We start from the raw sequence: 19,793 nt of genomic DNA, 5'->3' as shown, positions 1-19,793 counted from the left end.
GAGCTCCCAAGAAATAAAAGAAAACTTAAAACCAGGATGAGCTCCGAGGGGAGCCGGGGCCGCAGCAGCCCCCGGAGCGCTCAATAAATACAGCGGGGTCCGGGCGGCGCTCACGTCTGCGTCACCTCGTGCAGCATGAGCTCGCGCGGGATGCGCGTCTCGGGCCCGAAGGTCTTGGCCGCGCGGCGCTCGAAGGCGGCCACCATCTGCTTGACCACCTCGTCGAAGAAGACGGTGGCCAGCTGGGAGTGCAGCAGCGAGCGGAACTCGAAGGAGATCTGCGGGGCAGAGCGGCGCCCCGGTGAGCGCCCCGCGGGCCCGGGGGAGCCCCGCGCGCCGGCCCCGCGCGGTACCGAGAAGTCCACGGTGCTGGTGCGGGGGTAGCCGGGCAGGCCAGGGCTGAAGCGCCAGCTGCTCTCCAGGTGGTTGAAGAGGCGCCCGTCGGTGCAGACGGCCTGAGGGCAGAGCGGCGGGTCGGGGGGCGCCGCGCGCGGCCGGGCGCCCGCGGGGCCGCGCTCACCTTCACCAGGTGCGGCCGCACGAGCGTCACCACGGACGTGTAGCGCTCCAGCACGGGCGGGAAGCCGACCTCGAGCTGCGCCTTGAGGTGCCCCGCGCGCCGCCCCACCACCTGCGAGCGCTTGCACCAGGGCACGAAGTCCTTGTAGTCCTCCACGTTGGCCACCACGTCGTACATCTCCTGCATGGAGTAACTGCCCGCGCGGCCGTGAGCGGGGCCGGGATGGAAGCGGGGACGGGATAGAAGCAGGGACGGGATGGAAGCGGGGACGGGATGGAAGCGGGGACGGGATGGAAGCGGGGACGGGATGGAAGCGGGGACGGGATGGAAGCGGGGACGGGATGGGAGCGGGGATGGAAGCAGGGACGGGATGGGAGCGGGGACGGGATGGGAGCGGGGATGGAAGCAGGGACGGGATGGGAAGGGGGATGGGAGCGGGGACGGGATGGGAATGGGGATGGAAGCAGGGACAGGGTGGGAGCGGGGACAGGATGGGAGCGGGGACAGGAGTGGGGACAAGAGCAGAGATGGGAATGGGGCCAGGAGCGGGGATAGCAGTGGGATCAGGAGCACTGACAGAACATGGACGGGAACACGGTCAGGAGCAGGGATGGGATGGGAACAGGGCAGGGATGGGAGCAGGCATGGGAACGGGAACGGGATGGGAGTGGGGACAGGAGCAGAGATGGGAGCAAGGTCAGAGCAGGGATGGGAACTGGGCCAGGAGCGGGGATGGCAGCGGGGACAGGGCAGGGATGGGAGCGGGGCCGGGAGCAGAACGAGAGCGCGGCCGGCAGCGGGATCAGCAGTGGGAGCAGGGACGGGATCAAGGACAGGAGGAGGCCGGGAGCGGGAGCGCGGCCGGGCCCTACCCGATGATCCGCCGCTCCGAGTACTCCTTGCGCTTGGTGCCCAGGGGCCCCGCGAGGTTCAGGAAGGAGCGGCCGGGCTGCCCCGCGCCGCCGCCGGGGGCCGCGCACCTGCCGGGGCGGCGGCGTGAGCGGCGGGGCCGCCCCGCCCCCGGGTGACCTCCGCGCCGCCGCCGCCGCCCCCCGCGCTCACCCGCCCGCCGGGACCGGGGCCGCGGCCGGGGCCGCCCCGCGCAGCCGCAGCGGCACCGCCCGCCGCAGGAGCCCGCGCAGCCCCCGCGCCGCCATGACCGGAGCGGGACGCGCCGCCCGCGCCGGCTCCCTCCGCCGCGACCTCTCACCCCGCCGTGACGTCACCGGGTCGCCATGGCGCCCGCCCGCGTCACGGGGCGCCGCCGAGGCCCCGCGCGGCGCGAGGCATCATGGGGGCTGTAGTCCCGGCCCGCTCCCTCGCTCCCCCCCTCCCCCGTCCCGCTCGGGGCCTGGCGGGACCCGCCGGGACCACCGGGGTCCCCGTGCCCGGTCCCCCCGCGGGCCTCGCTCGAGGCCGGGCGTGCCGCGCTCCCCCGGCCCCCGCCGCCCCCGAGGCTCGCGGAGCCGCCCGGCCCGCAGCGCCGCGGGCGAGACACGGAGCCCGCGGGGGCCGCGCGCGGGGCCGCGCCGTGTCCGCCGGGCGAGGCCGCAGGCGGGAGCGCCCGGGGAGCCCGCGGGGCACGTGCCGGGGCCGCGCGCGAGGCGGCCGGGGGCTGCGGGCCGGGCGGCGCCGCGAGGGCCGCGGGGCTCGGGGGGACCGGGGGCGCCGCGGGGTTTGGCGGCCGCGCGCGGGCACCGGCGCCGCCCGCTCCGCGAGGGCCGCGGAGCTCCGGGGCGCCCGCCCCGCCGCGGGGCCGCGCGGGGCCGCTGGCGGCGCTGCGGCCGCTCCCCCGCGGTGGGCGGGCCCAGGCTCCGCGCCGCGCCGCCCCGCCAGCCGCCCGAGCCGGAGCCGGAGCGGAGGCGCCGCCGCGGCCGCCGCAGCCCGATGCGGGGAGCTGGGCGCTGAGGCGGCCCCGCCATGGGCGTTCTCAGCATCACGGAGCAGGTAGCGCCGCCGCCGCGGGCCGCGCGCGCCGCCGCCGCCGCCGCCACGCGAGCCCGCGGATGCGCGGCCTAGCGCGGGCCGCCGCGGAGCGCGCGCCGGGCCCGGCCGCCGCCCAGGCCGCGGCCCCGCGCCCACCTGCTGCCCGCGCCCGCCGGCCCCGGCACCGCGGGGACGGGCCCGACCGCCCCGGCGGCCCCGGGGATCCCCCTCCCGCCACCCCCGGCCGCGGCGGGGAGGGGATGCGGGCGCCAGCGCCGGGATGGGATCCCCGTTCCCGCGCCCCCCCCGCGGGATGGGCCGCAGGGAACGGGACGGGGCCCCCCCACAGGGCCGGCACCGCGGGGGCGCCCCGGGGGTGTCCCCGGGACACGGGGCCGCCCCGTCCCCAGGGACACAGGGACGTCCCCGGGGCCGCCCCGCCACGGCCCCGTCCCTGGCCCCCTCCGCCCTGGGGACGTCGCGTTGGTCCCCGCGTTGCCCCCGCCGCCGTCCCCCCGCTCCCGCCTGGCTCCGCGCGTCCCCAGAGCGTCGCCGTGTCCCCTCGCGCTGGCGGCCGCTGCCCCCGTCCCTCCCGCCGCGGCCCCGTTCGGGCAGCAGGTTCCGGGGCTCCTGCGGGACGGGGACGGGAGCACCGGGGGCTCCTGTGGGATGGGGACGGGAGCGCCGCGATGGGCCATGGAGCTGGGCTTGGAATCAAAGGGGGGGGTCTCTTTTTGGGAGAGACCCAAACATTGAGCTCTGCTGGTGAATGGGGGGTCAGAGCCAGCACCGCTTGGGGCGGAATTGTCGCCTGCGAACCCAGCTTAATATTTTGTTTTTTCTTAAAAAATTTAAGAAACAACCTTTTTTTCTGCCATGGGTGCCGAGCCCGCTGCGTGGCATGGGGGAGACGCACATGGAGCTCCCTGTCCCCCGGGATGTGCTCCCGGGATGCGGTGGGCGCCCGGATCGCCGGGCGGCCCGGGAGGGGTTTCCTCGGGAGCAGGGGCTGCCTTGGGGCGCCGACGTGCGGCGCTCGGACGGGCTGTGCCCCCGATTCCGGCCTGTGGACGCGGCGCTGGGTGATGCCCAGTGCTGGGTGATGTTGCAGGCTGGACGATGCTCACGGTGTTGCTCACGGTGATGCCGAGGGTAATGCTCAGGGTGATGCTCAGACCCAGGTGATGCTCACAGTGTTGCTCAGGATGATACTAAGGGTGTTACTCGGAGTGATGCTCAGAGCTGAGTGATGCTCAGGGTGATGCTCAGGGCCGGGTCTTGCTCAGGGTGTTGCTCAGGGTGTTGCTCAGGGCCAAGTGATGCTCACGGTGTTGCTCAGGGTGATGCTCAGGGCTAGATGTTGCTCAGGGTGATGCTCTGGGTGTTGCTCAGGGTGTTGCTCCCAGTGATGCTCAGAGCTGGGTGTTGCTCAGGGTGATGCTCAAGGCTGGGTGTTGCTCAGGGTGTTGCTCAGGGTGTTGCTCGGGGTGTTGCTCAGAGCTGGTTGTTGCTCAGGGTGATGCTCAAGGCCGGGTGATGCGCACGGTGTTGCTCGGCGCCGGTGTCCCCAGCCGGGAGCCGGGTCCCTGTCCCAGCTCCGTGCCGTGCTCGTGTCGCGGTTCAGCCGTCCCCGGTGCTGCAGGGACCCGCGCGCGCGGCGGCCCCGCGGCCGCTCCGTGGGCACTGCCCGTGCCGCTGGGCGCTCCTCTCCGTTCCCTCCGAGTTTCCTATCGAGGCTCCATCTGCTCCAGCTGGTGCAGATGGTTTCGGGAGCGAGTTGTCCTTCGGTAAAGCGGAGCGCAGACGTGGAGCGGCACAACCTGCTCCGGCGGCACCGCTCCGCGCGGCCGGCGGCGTCCCGGCTGCGTCGCAGCGCCCCATCCTTCCCCTTGCAGCCTCCTCTGGTCCAAGCCATCTTCAACCGCGATGTGGAGGAGGTGCGCTCGCTGCTCAGCCAGAAGGAGAACATCAACGTCCTGGTGAGCGCCGCGTCCTCGTCCTTCCCTTCTGCCCCGTGTTCGCGCCAACCGGGCGCTTCGGAGCGCACATTCCCGCGTCGCCCCCAGCCGTGGCTGCCGTTTGCTGGGCGGCTCCGTCCTCTTCGTCGGCGCTGCCGAGCGGGACGTGCGGAACGGCCCGTCCCGATCCCTGCGGACGCCCGGAGCGCCGGGCGGCGCGCGGGGAAGCCGGCGGCTCCGCGGAAGGGCCATTCCCGGGCACGCGGCCCCGCTCCGCGTCACCTTGCGGGAGGGCAGGGGCAGCCCCCGCTGCTGCTCCATGAAGGGTTAGATCCTATGGGAGCTTCTCACGCCGAGGGGGCACGGGGATGGTTTTCCATGACCGCGTTGGCTGGGGCCTCTCCTGCCGGCAGCACCGGGATCGTTGGGAGCGTCGCGCTCGGCCTGCCGAGCTCTTCCTAAGGAATAAAACCACAATGTTAACACTGCAGTTCCCTTTCCGTGCGCAGGTTTGGGAATGGTCTTGCTTGTTCAGTGGCTGCAAGCTGGCTTCACTCTCACGTCCTCCCGCCTGGCCGTGCAAAAGCTGGAGCCACACCAGTTTCCAAACTGTTTTTAATACAATGAAAGCCATTTTTTAAAACACCGAACACAAAATTGGGTGTGAAACAAGTTGTGCCCTTCTAGTTTCTACTTGTTTGCTCCCGGCCTTCAGTACATGGCCTGATCCCCCAGGAAAGGCTGAGCCGAGCGCTTCAAGGAAGAGGCTGCCCAGGGCCCGGCCCTGAGCAAACAGAAGTGACAGACACTTCTACTGTGGCCAATCCGGTCTAAATCCGAGAGGTTTCTGCACCTTCCTAGCTGCCCACAGCAGGCCCGGCAGAGCTGCCCCTAATCCCAAGTGTTTTTTGTTGCTGGCCGTGAGCACAGAGGTGCCTGCGCCGCGCTTTGTGGGGACTTAGTGAGTCTGGGGGCAGCCAAGCGGGGCCAGGCTGGGCCCCGGGGAGCCGCAGGGGCGAACGGGGCAGATCAGAGCGCGAAGGATCCCCCGGTCTCCTCGGAAGGTAACGGATGGATCTTGTGTCCTACGTCCCTGGCAGGACCAAGAAAGACGAACGCCTCTGCATGCTGCTGCCTACGTAGGAGACGTCGCAATCCTCGAGCTCCTCATCCTGTCAGGTGAGGGCTGGGGCTCGGCGCAGAGCTGCCCTTAGGGCGTCTTGGGGATCCTCTCCGCTTTTAGGGTGCAAAGCAATAGCTTTGGTCACGCTCCAAGCAACCACGCGCTCGTAGTTACACCAGAGGGGTTGCAGTGAGCGAAAGGTTGGGAAACGCGGCCGTAATCCTGGGTGGTTTGTGCAACCTGCTGGGACTGAAACAGCAAAGGTGGGAACAGGCCAGGGGAAGAGCATGGAGCGTCCGGCATGGGAAGACAACCTGGAAGAGGGAGCAGGGAGGGTGCCCGGGGCGCCTGGCGCCGCAGGGTGCTCCAGAGGGATCAGTTAAGGAAAAAGGGATTTTGCTGGATTGAGGCTGAGGTTGCTTGGTTTAAATCTGCGCTGGGACAGTGCCGCGAGCCCTGAGCCCCGTCCCCGCTCCCTCGTCCCGCAGGTGCTAACGTGAACGCGAAGGACACGGTCTGGCTGACCCCCCTGCACCGCGCGGCGGCCGCGCGCAACGAGGTAGGTGTCCCCGCGCCGCGGCCACCGCTGGAGCGGCCTCTACTTCCTTCTCCGTTCCCCCCTCGCCCGGTTGGGCCTGAACGGGGTGTCCCCGTTCCGCGGAGGAGGTGGGAAGCGCTGGTGATTCCAGAGGCTTGGAAATGAGAGCTGGGAAAGGGCCCCACGGTTCCCTGCCCGCCAGGAGCCGGGAAGCGGCACGCGGGGTTTCCCCACAGCATCCCCCTCCCTCCCTTTCCCGTCTTCCCAAGGGATTTGTCTAATCCAGCTTTACGTTTCGTTGAGGGCTGGTTGGGCTCTGCCCCTCTCTCTCGGAGGATGATTCCAGTGGATCTCGTTAGAAAGATTTCCTGACGTTCAGCTTTTGGGGGGCTTAACTTCATCCCACTTAACTCTGTCCTGCTCGGAGTTAACGGGAGCGAGAAGCCCTTGGCGGGGGCCGGGGAGCAGCAGCCCCATGTGGGACACGAGGGCCGGTCGGCAAACGCTGCCGGACCGCAGGGATCCCCCTCACGGCAGCCGGGGAACGCGTCCGCGCCGGCCCCCACGGGCGCTGTCTGGGGCTTGGGGACATGGGGACGGTCCCCGGTGTCCCTGGAGCGCCGGCGCTCAGCCGAGAACCGGCCAGGAGATCCCGGCAGGGTGGCACCGCTGTCCTCACCGGCACCGCCGCCTCGCGGGGACGGCCGGGCGCTCGGGCCGCCCTGTCCTGGTGCCCCGGCACCGCCTGGCACCGTCACCCCCGCGCTGGGGACGAGCCAGGGGCAGCTCTGTGCACCGGGTCCAGCAGGCAGCGGGGGCGGCCGGAGCGGACGGGGCCGCGAGCGCCAACGGGCCGGTCCCTGAGAGCGAAATGAGGGGCATCGAGCACCAACGGGCCGGTCTCTGAGAGTGAAATGAGGGGCATCGAGCACCAACGGGCCGGTCCCTCAGAGAGAAATGAGGGGCATCGAGCACCAACGGGCCAGTCCCTTAGAGTGACGTGAGGGTCCATGAGCGCCAACGGGCCTGTCCCTAAGAGCAAAATGAGGGGCATCGAGCGCCAACGGGCTGGTCCCTGAGAGCGGGACGGGGGGCATCGAGCGTCAATGGGCTGGTCCCTAAGAGCGAAATGAGGGGCCGTGAGCACCAACGGGCTGGTCCCTTAGAGCGAAATGAGGGGCCATGAGCACCAACGGGCCAGTCCCTTTGAGTGACGTGAGGGTCCATGAGCGCCAACGGGCCGGTCCCTAAGAGCAACATGACGGGCATCGAGCGCCAATGGGCCGGTCCCTTAGAGCGGGACGAGGGTCCGTGAGCACCAACGGGCCGGTCCCTAAGAGTGAAATGAGGGGCATTGAACGCCGACGGGCCGGTCCCTTAGAGCAATGTGGGGGCATTGAGCGCCAATGGGCCGGTCCCTAAGAGGGGGACAAGGGGCATCGAGTGCCAACAGGCCGGTCCCTTGGAGCGGGACGAGGGGTGGCACTGAGGGGTGCTGGCAGCGCCGGCCGGCAGCGCGGCCTCCCCGCTGCCCTCGCGGCGGCTCGCGTGGGTCGTCTCAGCGCCCATCTCTCCGCTCCCGCCAGAAGGCACTTCACCTCCTCCTGAAGCACTCGGCGGACGTCAATGCCCGCGACAAGTTCTGGCAGACGCCTCTGCACGTGGCTGCTGCCAACCGGGCCACCAAGTGCGTGGAGGCCATCGTCCCCCTGCTGAGCACCGTCAACGTGGCGGACCGCACGGGCCGCACGGCGCTGCACCACGCCGTGCACAGCGGCCACCTCGAGGTAGGAGCGCCGGGCCCGGCGGCGCCGCGCGGGGTGTTCGGCCCGGGCGGGACGCGGCAGCCCTGCCTCCCGCCTCGCGGTTCTTCCCCGTGCAGATGGTGAACCTGCTGTTGAACAAGGGGGCCAGCCTGAGTACCTGTGACAAGAAGGATCGCCAGCCCATCCACTGGGCCGCCTTCCTAGGTAGGTGCTTCCTGCGCGCGTGGCCCGCGGACGCGCTCCGGAGGCTCCGCGCCGCCGCCGCACTTGCCGAGGGCCCCGGCTGCACGTGCGTGTCCCGGGCAGGGCATTTGGAAGTCCTCAAGCTGCTGGTGGCCCGCGGCGCCGACGTGATGTGCAAGGACAAGAAGGGCTACACGCTGCTGCACACGGCGGCGGCCAGCGGGCAGATCGACGTCGTGCGGCACCTGCTGAGGCTGGGAGTCGAGGTGAGGCCGCCGGGAGCCCTTCCTCCGCCATCTCTCTTTTCCCTGAATCCCCCCAACACTTGGGGTTTGCTGCTCCCACAGATCGATGAACCAAATTCCTTCGGTAACACTGCACTTCACATTGCCTGTTACATGGGCCAAGACGCCGTGGCCAACGAGCTGGTCAACTACGGCGCCAACGTCAATCAGCCCAACGAGAAGGGCTTCACCCCGCTGCACTTTGCTGCCGTCTCCACCAATGGGGCCCTGTGCCTGGAGCTCCTCGTGAACAACGGAGCCGACGTCAACTTCCAGGTGGGAGCGGAGGGGCTGAGCGTCGCGTCGCGTGGCCGTGGGGGAGCCCGGGGCAACGTGCGTTTCTGCTCCCCGCAGAGTAAGGAAGGGAAGAGCCCTCTGCACATGGCTGCCATTCACGGGCGGTTCACGCGCTCCCAGATCCTCATCCAGAACGGTACGTGGCTGCCTCCTCGCCTCGGCCCTCTCCCCTTGTGCACTCCAGCAGCTCCCGCTCGCTTATCGCCCGCGTCTGCCCCCGCGTTTTGCCCTTGGGCCCTTTGCCAACGCTCCTGTGCCGGCCGGGGCCGCGCGCGTCGCCCGCTCGGGCTCTCAAGGGCAGCTAAATGCAGAGCAGGGGGCTGGAATTCCAGGCAGGTCACGCGAGCCGTGGCCAGAGGCCGTTCGCGCTGCCGCGGCCAGCCCTGAAGGACAATGTTGCTGCGCGGGGGCTGCCGACGGGGCCAGGGCTTCGGCTGGAGACCCCCCGGGCCGAGCACAGATTCAGGCCCCGGGCCCTGCGCTCGGAGAGCAGCTTGGACCGTTCTCTGCGGTGCTGGACGGGGTTGGGTTCTTCTGTGTCCCCAGCCAAGAGGCAGGACAGGCTGTGGCAGGGGGAGCACCCTGGGCTGCTCGTTTGACCCTTCCTGCTGCCACGAGCCCCATTTTAGGCCAGGATTATTGCTAGGACTTGGACATCCCAGGCAAAGCGCCCGGCTTTTCCTTTCTAGGCAGTGAGATTGACTGTGCTGACAAATACGGCAATACCCCCCTCCACGTTGCTGCTAGATATGGCCACGAGCTGCTAATTAGTACTTTGATGACGAATGGTGCTGACACTGCAAGGTGAGGAAAGGCCCTTCCTGTCCCCACCCCGTGCTGGCCTGGAGGCTGCAGGAACCGTCCCCTGCCCGTGTGTCCCGTCCCCCGCGGGACGGTGGCCGGGGCTGGCAGGGGACAGCGTTTTCCGTTCCCTCTCCTGACTCCTTTCTCGTCTGGCGGCAGGCGTGGGATCCACGACATGTTCCCTCTGCACTTAGCTGTTCTCTTTGGATTTTCAGACTGTTGTCGTAAGCTACTTTCCTCAGGTGAGCGGTTCGCGCGGCGGGGACGCGCGGGGCAGCCCCGGGGCCGGCTGCGCTGAGCCCCTGCGTCCCGCCCGCAGGTCAGTTGTACAGTATCGTCTCCTCGCTGAGCAACGAGCACGTGCTGTCTGCAGGCTTCGATATCAACACACCTGACAACCTCGGGAGGACTTGCCTCCACGCTGCTGCTTCCGGAGGGTGAGCGGCGCGGGGCGCTGGCGGCTGCTCGCGGCGCCACGCGGCTCCTGCGTCTGACCCCCGCACGGGGCCGAGTCGGGCACCCTGGGCACCATTTCACACAATCCCAGAGTGGCCGAGGCTGGCAGGGACCTCTAGGGATCATCCCGTCCAAGCCCTGCTCCAGCAGGGACACCCAGGGCAGGGGCACAGGGTCCATCCAGGTGGGTTGGAGATCTCCAGAGGAGCCTCTGGGCAGCCTGTGCCAGGGCTCTGGCACCCTCCCAGGAAAGGAGTTCTTCCTCACATGGAGATGGAACTGCCTGTGTTTTAATTTATACCCATTACTCCTTGTCCTGTCACTGCCACCACCTAGAAGAGTTTGGCCCCATCCTCTTCACATTCTCCCCTCAGTTATTTACACACATTGATCAGATCCCCCTCAATCTTCTCTTCTCCAGGCTAAACAGGCCCAGCTCGCTTAGTCTTTCCTCATACGATAGATTCCTGGCTTTGGGGGAGAGCAGGGACCAATGCTCAGAGCCAGGACTGAGAACAGAAACCTTTCGGCCCTGGTTGTACTCTGTGCCTTGTCCCCGTCACTGCTCCTGCAGCTCTTTGCTCTTCTTTAAAACGACCCTGTAGTGCTGGGGTCTGGAAGGGGTCCCGCGGCGAAGCCTGAAAAGCAGCGAGGTTCAACTCGTGTGTAAATGCCTCGAGTTTGCAGGGCTTTGACTCCCTGCGGCGCGTCCGAACGGACGCCGCTGCCGCGTTGGCTGCTGTCGGGGAGCTGCTCTGTCCCGTTCGCACAGCGCTCGGGAGCAGCTAGAGCGGCCCCGGGCCACACGGTGCTGTTACCCCTTCTTAGTGGGGAGTGAAAACCCTCCAAGAGCCCCGACGCAGAAACCAGAAATCCCAGATCATTTTTGCAGCACAAAATCCAGCTGCACTAACGCCATGGCCAATGTCTCTCTGTAATTAGTTGCTTGGTTATTTGGGAGCTCTTTGTGGCACCTGATGGCTCCGCTAAGGCAGGAAACACGCGAGGGTTGTTTTGCTAGAGAGCAGGGAAGAGCGTTCCATGCGCCGCGTCCCGCCGTGGTCGTGGCTCGTGTGCCGACCCCGGATGAGGGGCCGGATCCGAGCTTTGTGCCGCCGGGTTGGGCTGGGGAGGAGAGCAGCTGTCCTGCGGGCTGAGGAGTTGGTGTTTCTGCTGCATCCCCTCCTGGCCCGGGCCTAACGTGTCTCCAACTCCTGTAGGAACGTTGAATGTCTTAATTTGCTGTTGAGCAGTGGTGCTGACTTGAGGAGGAGAGATAAGTTTGGGAGGTAAGTGTGTGGGTTCTTCCAGCCCCTCAAACGGCTGCAGGGCAAAGCCTGGTTTTAGTGCATGTAAACTTTTGGTGCTCTGGGGTGGGACTCAGCGGGGCTTTGGGGCGTGAGGACGTCGCGGGCCCTGGGTGGATTGATCATTTGGGCTTATTGGGAAGCAAAACGCCCCCCCCAGGGCTGTCGGGGGGACCCTCTGGCTACGCCGCTGCCTCCAGCCCGTCCCCCCCAGCGGGTCCAGCTCTGCTCTTCCCAAAGGAGCCGCTGCCCCCGGGGCCGGGGGCTCCGTGCAGTCGGGCAGGCGTCGAGCGGGGCTGCGTGCCGCCCCCTGAGCCGCTGCCCTTCCCTCCGCCAGGACCCCACTGCACTACGCAGCCGCCAACGGCAGCTACCAGTGTACGGTGACGCTGGTCACCGCCGGAGCCAGTATTAACGAGGCTGACTGTAAAGGCTGTACCCCCTTACACTATGCTGCTGCTTCGGACACGTACAGGAGGTGAGCGTCCCGCGAGGCCGCGCGGCTCCTGCGCCTGCTCCGGCGGCTGCTGCGCGGATGGGCCGTGCCCTGGGAAGCGCTGGAAGGGGATGGAGGGCCGAGCGCCGGGGACCGTCGCTGCCCCCCGCCGGCAGGGGCAGCCTGGGTGGCCTGGGTCCCCTCTCCCGTGCGGTCCCTGTGCGCTGTGTCTCAGCAAACTGATTCAGACCTCTGACCTTTCAGAGCAGAGACTCATTCAGGAAACAGCCATGACACAGACGAGGAGCCCCTGAAGGAGTCGAGGCTGAAGGAGGCATTCTTGTGAGTCTGCCTCGCCGCCCCGCTCGCGTTGTCTGCTGTTTTCCCCTTCCCTCCGACCCCTGCATGCAGTTGGCTGGAAATTGCTTCTGCTTACCTTGAATTGAGCAGTGAGGTGGTGGAAGAGACATTTGATTCCTGAGGAGAACCTGGCCATGGAGCCCTCCTCATTTCCGGAGGACCCGCAGGTCCTCCCAGGTCTCTGCACACCCTCCCTGTCTTGAAGCAATTAGTGCAACATTTGCATTTGTTCCATCTGCTCTGAACAGTTGGAGATCAAAGCTCCCTGGGAAGCTCTGCCTCTCTGATCTCCCCCTTTTCCTGCTCGTTGCAGTTGTTTAGAGTTCTTACTGGATAATGGTGCTGACCCATCCCTCCGGGACAAGCAGGGCTATACTGCTGTCCACTATGCAGCTGCGTACGGCAACAGGCAGAACCTGGAGCTGGTGAGTGCGGCAGGGACACCCCCGTGCTGGCCGGAGAGAGAAATCCCTCCCCACAGCTGTGCCGGGGCCCTCCGGGTGACGGGATGATGAGGAGGGTTTGATGATGAGGAGGGTTGGATGATGAGGAGGGTTGGATGATGAGGAGGGTTTGATGATGAGGAGGGTTGGATGATGAGGAGGGTTGGATGATGAGGAGGGTTAGATGATGAGGAGGGTTAGATGATGAGGAGGGTTTGCTGATGAGGAGGAGGGTTAGAGGGCGGGTTGGGCTTTCCGAAGAAAGCCTGGAGACCTGTCCCAGGGAGGCGAAGCAGCCCTGTGGTTGTGCTGGAATTGCCTGCACGGCTACGGCTCAGCCCAGGGCTCTGTGGGGACAGGAAGCTACATGAGGAGTGGGGAGGCTTCTTGTCACCCACTGCAGACAGAGGTGCCTCTCGAGGCCTCCGCCATAGAGGCTTGTCAAGGATCTCCCATGCTTACGTGTTTTCCTTGTTTCTGCAGCTCCTGGAAATGTCTTTTAACTGCCTGGAGGACGTGGAAAGCACCATTCCAGTCAGCCCTTTGCACTTAGCTGTGAGTGCGGCCGGCCGAGCCCCCGAGCGGCCCAGGGCGCTTGGGGACCCTTGGGGGACCCATGGGGGCTCTCGACGCTGAGCGGGGCAGGGAAGGAGAGGGGCTGGTGGCTCTTTTCAGCGCTTTGGTTCCTGCTGTTTGGAGCCACCTCCCTTCCCGCGTGGGGGAGGCCGGGGGGATCCGTGGGAGGCCCCGGCTGAGCATGGGCTGCCGGGACCCGGCGATGGGGATTTGTCCCAGTCCCGGGATCTCCCGGCTGCCGTCCCCCGGGCCCTGACACGGGCTCCGCTTCGCCCTCAGGCCTATAATGGTCACTGTGAAGCCCTAAAGACACTTGCCGAAACCCTCGTGAACCTCGATGTGCGGGACCACAAGGGGCGGACAGCGCTGTACCTCGCCACGGAGAGAGGCTCCACGGAGTGCGTGGAGGTGCTCACCAGCCACGGCGCCTCCGCCCTGGTCAAGGAGAGGAAGAGGAAGTGGACGCCCCTCCACGCCGCAGGTGAAGGCTCCGCGGGTGGCCAGGGGGCTCGTGCAGCCCTCAGGGGCTGCAGCTCCGCTGCTTGCTGGGCTAAGAGCGTGTTAGAGCGGCCTTGGGCAGCAGTGACAGCAGCACCTGTCACCCGGCTGCAGGTGAGGACGGTGCTGGCCGCAGGGATGGGGTGGGGGTGGCTGCGGGTGGCAGGGGCCAGCGGCGGCTCCCGCACATGTGTCCGCAGCGGTGCCCGTGCACCAGCAACCCGTAACGAAGCCACCCGGCTGCGCGCGCTGCCGAGCACGAGCCCGGTGCTTTGCTCGTGCCACTGCCGTCACTTTGGCTCGCGGCAGGGTTGGAAGGAGGGGACCCGGCGGGACGTGTGTGCGACTCCCTCTTTCCTCACCTTTTCTCCAGCTGCCAATGGGAACACGGATTCCCTGCACCTCCTGATAGACAGCGGGGATCGGGCGGACATCACCGACGTCATGGACATCCACGGCCAGTGAGTTTCTCTGGGCATTTCCCTGTGCAGGACGCGCCGTCTGTGCCTCCTCTGCTGCAGGGACCAAACCTGAAAATCAGTAGGAAATTGGCAGCCCCGCTGGGAGCAGAGCTCCCAAACGTAGCTCCCAAACATGGCTCCCATCGCGCCCGGGCAGCGCTCGGCTCCCCGAGCCGCTGGCAAAACCAGCAAGGGCCGCGGCGGGGGCACGGGGCGCTGCTGGAGCCGGTGGTGGCTCCCAAGGTCACCGTCCTCCGGCCGCTCGTCCCCCCGCAGAACCCCGCTGATGCTGGCGATTATGAACGGCCACGTCGACTGCGTCCACCTCCTGCTGGAGAAGGGCTCCACGGCCGACGCCGCAGACAAGAGGGGCAGGACCGCCCTGCATCGAGGGGTGAGCGCGTCTCCGGGGCTGTCCTGGGGCTTGGTAACTTCCCCTCAGAGGTCTCCCACGTGGAGGCTGCCCCTCTTCCCTTCCTGGAATGCAGCATTGGAGGAGACTGGGGAAGAAGGGGATGCTCGTGTCGTTAGTGGCTGAAGCTCTCGGTCCTGTATCCCGGCGCAGGCTGTGACGGGCTGCGAGGACTGCCTGGCCGCCCTGCTGGACCACGATGCCTTCGTTCTGTGTCGGGATTTCAAGGGCCGGACCCCGATCCACTTTGCGTCGGCGTGCGGGCACTTAGAAATCCTGCGGACCCTGCTGCAGGCAGCCCTCTCTACTGACCCTCTGGACTCCGTGGTGGACTACAGTGGTTACTCACCGATGCACTGGGCTTCGTATAGCGGTAAGGGGCAGGAACGGGGCACGCTCAGGCCTGTTTGCTTCATGCAAGGTCCACTGGGGCCTCAGGCTCTTAGGAGGGGCACGAGGGAGGTCGGAGACACCTCCAGTCTTCTGGATACTGATGCATTCCCATCTCTCTCACAGGGCATGAAGATTGTCTTGAATTGTTACTTGAACACAATCCATTTGCATACCTAGAAGGAAACCCCTTTACTCCATTGCACTGTGCAGTGTAAGTGGCACCCGGGGTCCTTCCCCTTGGAATGGCCGGGAGAGGGAATGCGCGGCTTGAGGCGCCCACGGAACGATGAGATCCAACCCCTGATGCTCTTGGCAGAGCAGAATCTCTTCTGCTCGGCACCCTGCCACCCTTCAGGGTTGCACTGCCCGCTCGTCCCGGCCTCTCCGCAGCTGCTAGGCCGTGGCTGGGCCACTGGAGGTCCCCTGGGAGCCGCAGAGCTCTGCAGCGGCCACGCACAGCCCGGCGGTGCTGGGTTTCCTTGGGTAACACCAGGGAGACCAAGGCTTTGCCCCTAAGTCACTGCAGAGCAGCTGCTGTTTCGTCCTTTCGAGGCTCCCGCGCGCCGGGTGAGGCAGTTGAGCCGCTTCGCCTGCCTCTAACTTCCCTTCTCCTCCCCACCGCAGAATTAACAACCAGGACGGCACTGCTGAAATGCTGGTGGAAGCATTAGGTGCCAAGATTGTTAATAGCAGAGATGCCAAAGGAAGGTGAGCGCGGAGCCGGCTCCCGTGAGCCGCTCGCGGGGTCCTGGGGTGGCCGCGGCTCCCGCGTCGCTCCCGGCGGGTTGTTCAGGGGTGGCCGCGGGGTCCCCGCTGCGCCGGGACGACTGCAGGAGCACCCGGACCCGCTCGTCCTGCCCCACCTCGGGACAGGGGCTGGCTGGTGGCAGCAACGCAAAGCAAATTCCCCTGTCCCTGCCCTTGCTACAGCGCAAATCCGTGGCGCTGTCCGGGGCCGGGGCGGTGTTGCGGGGCTGGTGCTGTCCATGCTCCTCACGCGCTCTCTCCCCGCAGGACTCCCCTTCACGCTGCTGCCTTTGCAGACAACATCCATGGTTTACAGCTGCTTCTGCGCCACCAGGCCGAGGTGGACATGACTGACAAGCTGGGGAGGACTCCCCTCATGGTGGCTTCCGAGAATGGGCACACCGCCGCGGTCGGTACGTGCTGCTCGCCCTGCAGCTCCGTCCTGCTCCGGGTCCTCCAGGGTGGAGGATTTGCCGCTCGGGCAAGGTGGTGTTTCTGGCTGTTCTTTGGGGACTGTCCCCACCTGCGTGGCAGCAGGACCCCGGGCCTCTCCTCTCCTGGGGCCGCTGGGGCCTCGGGCCCACTCCTGCTCCTCAGCACATGGCCACAGCCCCGTGTTGCTGGGCTTGGTGCTTCCTCTCCTCAACGGCAGCTTCCCCTCTCGATTTCAGAGTTCCTGCTGTACCGAGCAAAAGCAAATATAACTGTGCTGGATGTCAACAAGAACACAGCTCTTCACCTGGCCTGCAGCAAGGTAGGGAGCCAGGCGCCCGCCGGCCGTGCCCGCGCTGGCCTTGCAACCGCGTGGCCGAGAGGGGTGTCCCGCCTCGGGGAGCGCCCGGAGCCCACTGTGCTTCCCGGGGCCTGGACACGGTGCACGCAGCAGGCTTGGAATCCATGTATTCAATGCAAAAAAAACAGCAGGCGCTGCCAAGAGAGATGGAGGAGGCAGCATCTGCCCCTCGGGCCCTCCCAAGGTAGTAAACGGTGCTGGGAGGAGGAGTTTAGGGAATAGCTCCGTCTTCTGGGAATCACATCCCGCTCAGACAGTGCTCGGGTGCCCTCCGCCACGCCAGCCTGGTGCTCGTGCAGTGTGAACAACCCGCTCTCCTTTCCAGGGTCATGAAAAGTGTGCCTTGTTGATCCTGGGGGAAACCCACGACCTTGGCCTTATCAATGCAAGTAACAGTGCTCTGCAGATGTGAGTATTTGCACAGCTGGCGGGTTGGCCGGGGCACGGGGCACGCGGCGCGAGCGGCTCCCGACCGCGGCGCTGGAGCAGGTGCTGGGAAGGCCGGCCGCTCTCCCAGGAGCGGAGCCGCGTGGGGATCCGTCCTTTCCGGGCTCCAGCCTTGCCAGCTGGGAACCCCGGTTCTCCCGCGCTGCTCCCACGGGAGCAGCCCCAGCCCTGGGATCGTCCCTGTCCCCCTAAGGCCCTTCCTGTCGCTGCTGCCCGCAGGCCGCTCCACATCGCCGCCCGCAACGGCCTGGCCGCCGTCGTGCAGGCCCTGCTCAGCCGAGGAGCCACCGTGCTGGCCGTGGATGAAGAAGGTGAGTCCTTGGTCACCTCCTGGGGCCTGCGCGGGGCCCAATCCCCGCGTCCCCTGCAGCCGCGCTCCGCGGTGCCGGCGCTGGGTGAGGGTTTGGCCACGTCGCGCTGCTCTGGCACTCGGCGTCGCCAAGTCCCGCCCGCGTCTCACATGTGGCTTCCTCTGCCCTGCGTCTTGTGGCCGCTGTCTCCTGCTGTTTGAGGCCACCAAAGCGGGCTGGCCCGCGCTGGGGACACTCTCCTGCCTCGCCTGCAGGTCGGTGGCACCAGCAGCTTGTTCTCCCGGCAGAGCTTTGGTTCTGCTCCAATACCTTTAAGTTGGGAAATATGTCCTTGCACGTGCTGCACAGCGGGGGCTCCGGAGGCTCCTTGGCCCGGCTCTGGGCGCGCTCTGGAGCGCTTGCAGGAACTGCAAGGGTTCCCACGCAGGGGCCTTGGCGATAAAGCCAAAGTGAGGCCCTGGCCCCTCCACTCCCAAAAACGAGAATTGCCCCGGGCGAAGCGGTTGGATCCGGGGTGCAGGAGCAGGTCCAGCCCTGGGGCAGCCTTTGCCACCCGCGTCCGAGCGGGAAGCGGCGGCGCCGCGAGGGCCTCGTCCCCGTCCCTGCCGGTGCCGCCTCCGGCCGCGGAGGGTTTTGGCCACCCGGCAGGGCCCTCACGGCCGTCCCCGCCGCAGGTCACACCCCCGCCTTGGCCTGCGCCCCCAACAAGGACGTTGCCGACTGCCTGGCACTTATCCTCTCCACCATGAAGCCTTTCCCGCCTAAAGACGCCATCAGCTCGTTCAGCTTCAACCTCCTCAAGAACTGCGGCATCGCGGCCAAGACGGCGGCCTGCGGCGCCCTGCCCAACGGCGGCAGCTGCCCCTACGGCAAGGAGCGGCACGGCGCCATCGGCCTGGACGGCTGTTACTCGGAGTAGCGCAAGCGATGGGTGACCTAATATCTTATTATATTTATTTAGAAATTCTATAAATATAGGGCACTTTAAAGGAGAACAAGACTGGGCGGCCCTTCCAGAGCGGCCCCACAGGCCGGGAGTTCAGAGCTTCCCCTTCCCGCCCGGCTGCCCGGGCGGCACGAATCTGCTTCCCGAGGCCGGGAGAGCAGGGAGCGCGGCCGGCCGCAGCCCCACGCACTCCGATCCCGCGCGCTTCCGATCCTGCGCGCTCTGATCCCGTGCGCTCCAATCCCGCGCGCTTCCAATTCCGCTGGCTCCCTCCCTGCTTGCTCCGATCCTGCTCGCTCCGATCCCGCTCGCTCTGGCCTTGCTCCCTCCCCGCGTGCTCCGGTCCCGCTTCCTGGGATCCCACTCGCTCCCGCTCGCTCCCTCCCCACTTCCTCCAGCCCCGCTTGCTCCCTCCCCACTCACTCCCTTCCCACTCGCTCCCACCCCGCTCCCTCCAATCCCGCTCGCTCCGGCCCCGCTCGCTCCTGCGCGCTCTGGCCCCGCTGTCCTGCGTTCACTGGCTGCAGGGCTGGAGACAAACCTAAAAAAGGAACCACCTGCAGCCCCGGGGCATCCCCGCTGCCCGTGCGCTCCCCATGTTCTCCCTGTGCTCCCCATGTTCTCCCTGCGCTCTCCCTTTTATCCCTGCACGCTCCCTGCGCTTCCCGCACTCTCACTGTGCTCCCTGCGCTTCCTGTTATCCCCCCTCGCTCCCTGTTATCCCCACACACTTCCCACACTCCCGATTGTCCCCACTCTTCCCGCTGTCCCTGCGTTCCCCGCGCTTCCTGTGCTCCGTTATCCCCACACACTCCCTGCGCTTCCCACACTCTCCTCGCTCTTTCCACTCTCTCCGTGCTCCCCGTGTTCCCTGTTATCCCCCCTCGCTCCCTGTTATCCCCCCTCGCTCCCTGTTATCCCCACGCTCCCCCGCTCTCCCCGCGCTCCCCGTGGCCCGTCCGGCCGGACGGGGAAGCCTGAACTCCCGGTGCCGGCGGGCGGCGGGGGGGACGTCCCGGCGCAGGGCCCCGCTCCTCCGCGCCGCCCTCGTCCCACTCGTCCCATCCAGACACTTGATCGCGATCTACTGTACCCGGGACACCCCGACCCCCTTTTGGCAGCTGTCAGGAATATGCAAAAACGGGCGCCGCTGCCGGTGCCCGCGGCGAGCCCGGCCGCGCGGCTGCAACCTCCCGGCTCCAGGCACTTTAGGGATTCTCCTGGCTTCTTCCTTTCTCTCTTGGCAAAACGTTGGATCCTACGGAACGACTCTTCTCGTGACCTCTTGTTCTCTTGTTGCGTGGCCGTTTCCATGCAAGAGTCAGTGTTGCTTTTTTTTTCTTTTTTTTTTTAAAAAAAAGATATTTATAAAGAAACGAGCATTTACCTTAAAAAAAAAGACAAAAAAAATCCAAACCTTTTAGCCTTTTAATAAGGAAAAAAATGCACTTCGAAGTCCTTATTCACAACCCTAAATCAGTCTGTGTTTATTTTTCTACTGCAGCATCTTGGCAAGTTTTATTAGCGTGTGTGTATGTGGGATCAGTGTTCTCTATTTTTTTTTAATTTTAAGGATCATATTTATAATGCAGGTTTGAAGCATTCAAGAATGTTGCACTGTATTTTTGTTTTCCTGGATTACTGTAGCAGTATCACGGGCAAGAAAACCAAGAGCCTCTCAGCATATCAGGAGCCTGTTGAAAGCCAAAGACGGGGCCGGGGCGGCCGCCGCGTCCCCCTCGGGCCGCGAGGCCGTGACGGAGCCGCTCGCTTTGGCTCTCGTCTTTGAAAGAGGAAAAAGCATTTCT

At 66.2% G+C, this 19,793-nt stretch overlaps 2 protein-coding genes across 2 annotated transcripts; one reads left to right on the top strand and one right to left on the bottom strand.

Annotated features, from left to right (window-relative positions):
• Positions 1 to 108: 108 nt before the first annotated feature.
• On the bottom strand, positions 109 to 1,757 carry COQ10A (coenzyme Q10A). The gene is made up of 5 exons (XM_088520722.1): positions 1,747 to 1,757; positions 1,393 to 1,500; positions 521 to 713; positions 354 to 455; positions 109 to 278 (listed from the first exon to the last, which is right to left on the bottom strand). Exons 1-5 carry the CDS (start codon positions 1,755 to 1,757, stop codon positions 111 to 113), a joined length of 582 nt encoding a protein of 193 aa, XP_088376848.1. The 3' UTR covers positions 109 to 110.
• A 583-nt stretch (positions 1,758 to 2,340) lies between these two features.
• ANKRD52 (ankyrin repeat domain 52) lies at positions 2,341 to 18,003 on the top strand. The gene is made up of 28 exons (XM_088520680.1): positions 2,341 to 2,467; positions 4,342 to 4,425; positions 5,505 to 5,583; positions 6,016 to 6,086; positions 7,652 to 7,852; positions 7,948 to 8,035; positions 8,138 to 8,280; positions 8,362 to 8,574; positions 8,653 to 8,731; positions 9,285 to 9,399; positions 9,559 to 9,641; positions 9,719 to 9,836; positions 11,076 to 11,144; positions 11,500 to 11,640; positions 11,863 to 11,940; positions 12,272 to 12,383; positions 12,885 to 12,956; positions 13,257 to 13,458; positions 13,849 to 13,936; positions 14,213 to 14,330; positions 14,502 to 14,721; positions 14,865 to 14,952; positions 15,366 to 15,449; positions 15,756 to 15,901; positions 16,160 to 16,242; positions 16,607 to 16,689; positions 16,948 to 17,039; positions 17,714 to 18,003. The coding sequence occupies exons 1-28, from the start codon at positions 2,441 to 2,443 to the stop codon at positions 17,956 to 17,958; spliced, it is 3,222 nt and encodes a 1,073-aa protein (XP_088376806.1). The 5' UTR covers positions 2,341 to 2,440; the 3' UTR covers positions 17,959 to 18,003.
• The last annotated feature ends 1,790 nt before the right edge of the window (positions 18,004 to 19,793 follow it).

Source organism: Tinamus guttatus, unplaced genomic scaffold (genome assembly GCF_059628265.1).
Source record: "Tinamus guttatus ecotype Peru unplaced genomic scaffold, ASM5962826v1 Tinamus_guttatus_pri_ptg000096l, whole genome shotgun sequence".
NCBI lineage: Eukaryota > Metazoa > Chordata > Aves > Tinamiformes > Tinamidae > Tinamus > Tinamus guttatus.
The sequence above is the reverse complement of the archived record's forward strand: the minus strand, read 5'-3'. Positions and strand labels throughout refer to the sequence as shown.

Coding starts and splice junctions, on each gene's coding strand:
- COQ10A (XM_088520722.1), bottom strand. Junction 456..520: donor TGCGGCCGCACCTGGTGAAG/GTGAGCGCGGCC, acceptor CTCTGCCCTCAG/GCCGTCTGCACCGACGGGCG. Junction 279..353: donor CCAGCACCGTGGACTTCTCG/GTACCGCGCGGG, acceptor TCTGCCCCGCAG/ATCTCCTTCGAGTTCCGCTC.
- ANKRD52 (XM_088520680.1), top strand. CDS start 2,441: ATGGGCGTTCTCAGCATCACGGAGCAG. Junction 9,837..11,075: donor CACGCTGCTGCTTCCGGAGG/GTGAGCGGCGCG, acceptor CAACTCCTGTAG/GAACGTTGAATGTCTTAATT. Junction 16,690..16,947: donor AGTAACAGTGCTCTGCAGAT/GTGAGTATTTGC, acceptor TGCTGCCCGCAG/GCCGCTCCACATCGCCGCCC.